The 5,591-nt window shown below is 40.2% G+C and overlaps 1 protein-coding gene across 1 annotated transcript; it reads right to left on the bottom strand.

The window, feature by feature from the left end:
- On the bottom strand, nt 1-5,292 carry asb13b (ankyrin repeat and SOCS box containing 13b). The gene is made up of 6 exons (XM_083916710.1): nt 5,154-5,292; nt 4,206-4,405; nt 3,860-4,010; nt 2,589-2,723; nt 1,931-2,122; nt 1-1,841 (listed from the first exon to the last, which is right to left on the bottom strand). Exons 1-6 carry the CDS (start codon nt 5,194-5,196, stop codon nt 1,693-1,695), a joined length of 870 nt encoding a protein of 289 aa, XP_083772836.1. The 5' UTR covers nt 5,197-5,292; the 3' UTR covers nt 1-1,692.
- Nucleotides 5,293-5,591: the final 299 nt, after the last annotated feature.

Below are 5,591 nucleotides of genomic sequence, written 5' to 3'. Positions count from 1 at the left end.
ACCAATTTTGAATGTTGGTGGTTGTAGCTCAGTTACAACAGAAGACACAACACTGAAAAAACATTTTTATAAGCGACCTGTTAGTGGTCTATCTATTTACACAAATTTGATAGAGGTACAACCATCTGTAATTATTTACAAATTTACATTAAAAATAAATAGTTACATAATATATACAAATACATAAAGTTCCCTAGTAATCAAACTACTTTATGTTCCCTGTTGGTTCTTTTATTACAGGATCTATGATGAAATCATATGTAAATTCACACTTGGTCATGATGAGCAAGCCAAGTTCATGTTTCTATATTTCAAGCTCCATTAAGCAATACTTTTAATATTAACACTGACTTGAATGACTGCAAGTATTGTGAATTTGTTGAGTTGCCAAAGCCTCTGGGAATTCGTTGTCAAGTGCCTTACACACCCACACGTGTGGCTCCTTAGATCTCTGCTCTGGGTGAAGGTGGACTGAGCTATGCTGGGAGGGATGTGAGGTCATGTAGTAATAAGGAAGATAAAAGGTGTCATTTATTGTTGTAACACGTGCAAAGAGCTTGACACTATCACCTGTGTGGATTAACACACAGGCGATGGCCTTTAATAGCTAGTCCTTATAGACTTTTGGACTTCATGCAGACCATAGTTAAAGGGGAATTTCAGTATTTTTCAACCTGGCAAAAACAAACACTTTAAGTGGACCGTGCGCAGGTGCCTCATTTGATTGATGGTAGCCTGATAGCAACCAGGCTGCAGTGCTCGTGCTCAATACTCGACCAATTTCAAAACAAGTTGTTGCAATCAGTCGCTTTCACAGAAATACATGGGCCAATAGGGTCCTGGTTAAAAGAATACCAAAATTCCCCTTTAAGTCTAGTCTCTCTTAACTACCAGAAACAGATTTTTTTTTGTTGTAAACAAATTATTTAATTGAAAGTAAATACTTGACATTCATTTGGTGACCTTAAATGAGACTGGGATGCTCCTGTATCTCTTTCTGATGGATGAGTGAGCAGGCAGTTGTTTGCCGATAGGTTAGCCAGGTTCTTCTGGCATCGTGACATGAAACTGCGCTTTCTCTGCCAATGAGCGTTGCAGGGGGACTAACGATTAGCCAATCAGTGCCATGGTCGGGACTACCAGCGTTGTGTGTGTTTACATTACTGGTCATCACAACCAGGTCTATGGTCACAACTGTTGTGATCAAAGGGTGGAAAAATGTGGTTTTGAGCATTGAAACCTCCGCAATATGACTCATTTTTATTATCATCAGAATCTGATCCGTACGTTCTGATAAGATTTTGGAAAGTCTATTGGAGTTGTGCGATTAAATTATTTTACAACCATTTAAGTTAGCAAAGCGCTAAACCAGTAGTTAAGGCTGTAAGTCTCTTGTGTTTGGGTTAATCCCCCCCCCCCCCCCATGGAAATTAATAAGAGTGCAGGCAATGTCAGACTAAAGATGGAAACACAATGTAACCAGTTGACAATTCTGTCAGATATCAGGCTAGGTACACATGTCAATGCTGTATAATTTACTTGGTTAAACAATCTGAATATTCAAGTTATGAAATCTTTCTGCACCCATTAAAGTTTGGCAGGGTTAAGACATTTCATCTGTACCAACTTCGGCAAAATGTCACATGACTTTCTGGAGAGAGATCCAAAGAGCCACGTTAAGTTTGATTGTTATTAAATTTCAATAACTGGAGGGGGCATGTAAGAAAGAAAACGTATGATGCGATTGGGCAAGCCCATTTCGGACGCAACTTCACATGCTCTTGTGCCGAGAGCCCTTCTCACAGCCACTCTGCTGATCTGCTGTAGACTGAGGGGGTTATCTAAAGAAGAGAAAACAGAGATGACATATATGTACCCTGATCGGATTACTGCCAGTGACAGGATGCACACTTTAAATAAACAAACTTACTCTCATAGAACTCAAGGCAGAGATAAGAGGGAGACCCCAGACTGGTGTAGTGGATGGGTTTTTTGTTCAGATTATCTCTTGCGTACACATTCCCCCCAAACTCCACAAGTAGATCAATCAGGTCAACGCTCTTTGTTTTGGCTGCATGATGAAGGGCCGTCTCATGGAGCTTGGCAGCATTCACATTTGCTCCTTTTGGGAAATACAGACATGTTAAACTGTATGAGGGAGAAAAATACTTCTCCTGTTCGTACCGTCTGTGTTTATGCACTAATTATAATCACTTTTTACAGGAAAACAATTAGCAGTGACCATAAAAATGAACCAGCAGTGAGTTATGCAACTACCTTTCTACACACATAAGGATATTTTACAAATAGATAAAACTACTATTCTGCAAAATATTTAAATCTCAAACATTAGTAAATGCGGTGATTTACAAAATAAATCATGACAAAAATATACTTAATCTTATAGTAATATCAATATTGGTTTTGGTGACAAGTTGGTTACTCATGACATTCTTTGTTCTACAGTTTTTGCAGTTACGACATAAATATCACAATGAAATGGTCTAATATCCACATCTAGACTTTGTCCCGAAAAATACTGTGACATCTAATTTGATCCAGCTCTGGTGTGCAGGAGACAACCTCACCTGCATTGAGGAGAACTTTGGCGCAGTCATGATGTTGCCTTGCACAGGCTACATGAAGCGGTGTCCCATAGTGGCAGTCATGGGCCTCCATGAAAGCTCCTTGATTAATCATGAGCTGAACACAATCTGAACTCCCTATTGTGACAGGACAAAAAAAATATTGTCTGTTTAGGACAAAATGAAATGCTCTGCAGCAGAGGGACTTTCCACGCACAGCTGGGAAATAAATCCCAGGAGGCAGGGAGTCATATTAAAGTATAATGTATTTGTAAAGTTAAAGAGACAGTACTCGACGTTCAACGCATTAATATGGCAGCAAACAACTACTTTCCATGTAAAGATACAGTGGAATAATGGCTTCCTGAGCAGAGAATAAAGTTACTCTTCCTCTGTGTGTGTTGTTATCCAAGCTTCTCTGTTGTTTGTTGTGATAGATGGTCCGGCCGCGCATGCATGTTAGTCCATGTGGCAGAGAAAGAGTGTTGTTATCTCACGTATTGGGATGAGAGCCGTTTTCAGGGTTTTCTGTAGACTTTCAATATAGATGCAGTACTCCAGGCCAATGATTTCTTCTGAGTATTTAACACTAATTTCATGTGGACTTTAAAGATGGATGTACATTTTTTCATATAGTTTTATCATTAAGATTGTATTGAAGCTGTTGTTCAGCATGAACAGATTTTGGCTGGAATTTCACTTTACAGCTTTCTCCTTACTCGTCACTTCAGTCTTCAAATCAATACTGCGATCATGAGTGTGCTGCAGTGCCTTAGCAGGCAGAGCCAGTACACTCTGTCCCATTGCCCTACTTGTAATTGTGTTTCCTTTTCATTGCTATGTCTTGTAAGGCTTTTTATTAATAATCAAGAGCTCTGCTATTGGATTGTGCTCTGTTCCGCTCTCCCTTCCTGTTTTATCTTCTAAGCCCCAGCCTCTGGGACAAATTTCCTATTACAGGAGACTTTTTCAAATTTTCCACTGGGTTACCACATGAAGCCATGAGCCAAATGTGCTCCCACTACTATTTAGGGAGAACACTGGAGAACTTAGTGTAGTTAAGGCCTGCCTTGATTATGAATCTATTCGCTTTTTCAGAAAAAGATACCTAGTTCTCTACTTTCACCTGCATTGACACAGTACAACCAGATATTTGGAATCAGGTGTGGCAATGCAAGACTGATGAAACAAAGGCATCAGTCACATACATAACTCAACATACATACATACATACATACATAGCATTCCTGTGTGATGTATGTAACAGGACGCACCTCCCATGCAAGCCTCATGAAGCGGTGAGAAGGTAAACAGTGGAGGATTAACAGTTGCTCCGTACTCCAGCAGCAGCTTGACACATTCAAGGCTACCAGCCGCACAGGCATCACACAGGGGAGTGCTGCCATCGATGTTACGAGCATCCACCTGGAGGCCACAGAGCCATAACAAAGTCAAAAGTAAAGTCAATCAGCAGACGTGTCTATACACTGTACAACTGTTATACTTGCTCTTGTTTGATTGCCCACAAGATTCAATCAAAAAAAAATTGGAAAAAAAAGTAAAGTCAATCATGAAGTCATCATTATAATGAAAACACCAAGATCACTGACACCATCTCACCTGTGCACCAGCGCCCAGCAGTAGTCTGACACATTGGGTCTGTCCTTGTATACACGCCTCATGCAGGGGGGTGATGGAGTCGATTGCCACAATGTTAACTGCTGCACCACCCTCTATCAGCTTCTGCAGCTGGAGGGCCCTGCCCTGTGCAGCGGCCTCGTGCACCGCTGACCGGTCTGTCCAGAATCCAAGACCATGAGCTGCAAATATGTGAAGTCAAACAATGCTGAGCCTCTCTATTCACAATGTTTACATTTTCTGAGTGGGTGTGTGTGTGTCTGTTGGTTTATTTTGCCATTCCAACCATTCATATAAAGCTGAGATATTATAAGCATAAAGGATAGAAAAGGATCTACAGTGAGCTTTTTCGTTTTTTACAATTTCATTACAAATTATATTAGAAAATTTATATTCAATGAAATGTATATGTTTATTTTGAGTAGAGTAGGTCTCAACCACACATAATGACTTAATTATGATTTACAGAGACCCAACAATTCCCCCATGAGCAGCAAAAAGTCACACTTTCTTTTACAACCTTTATGTTTAGGACTTAATCCTGTACAATCAAATAATTCACCTTAGAAGCACCTCCTGGTCATGATCGTCTACATCAACTGGTACAGAAAGGGGCACAATGAAATCACTCATGGGCAGCATGAGCCAAATATCTCAATAGCATTAAAGTCAGTGTACTGTATTACATCTTAAAGTGTGTGGTATTAGGCCCATTACCTTGCATAGTCTTACGGTCCATAATATATATATATATTAAAGTATGTCACATGCTGTTACAGAGCAAAGCTAAGTATAACTAATTATGTTGGCTAACCTTGACCTAGCTATACAGCGACTGGAAACTGACCACCATGAAATGAAAGCGAATGAAAGCTAGCAGTCATTGCAGCTACCAGGGTCACTGTTGGTCACCAACTGTAAGCTTCTTACCGATTTCTCCATACAAGGACGGTCTGGTCCGAGTGATCTCCATTACATGTTACCGTTTTGCTTCTCCGTTAAACACGTAGATTCATCCAAACACGTGATATATTTTGAAGCACAATAAAGACCGAGGAGGCTGCATTATTATTACAAAACACGCTGGACAGCCGGGTGCTCAGTGAGAACAGCGGAGCTCCAGTCCACATAAACAAAGGCTTGGAACTCTGGGATATGTAGGCGACTGACCCACAAAACAGAGAGCTTAGCTTCAAGTTGAATACTTGACTGAAACTAGACACTAACAAAGATAGACACTAATAAATACTTTAAAAAACAATTCATAGAAATGTATCGATAGTGTACGCCACCCGGGTTCCCAGTGCATGGCAACTAGAACATCCAATTACCATGGAAACTGAACTTAACTTGATAACTAGCTAGCAT

Source organism: Echiichthys vipera (genome assembly GCF_963691815.1).
Source record: "Echiichthys vipera genome assembly, chromosome: 7".
NCBI lineage: Eukaryota > Metazoa > Chordata > Actinopteri > Perciformes > Trachinidae > Echiichthys > Echiichthys vipera.
The sequence above is the reverse complement of the archived record's forward strand: the minus strand, read 5'-3'. Positions and strand labels throughout refer to the sequence as shown.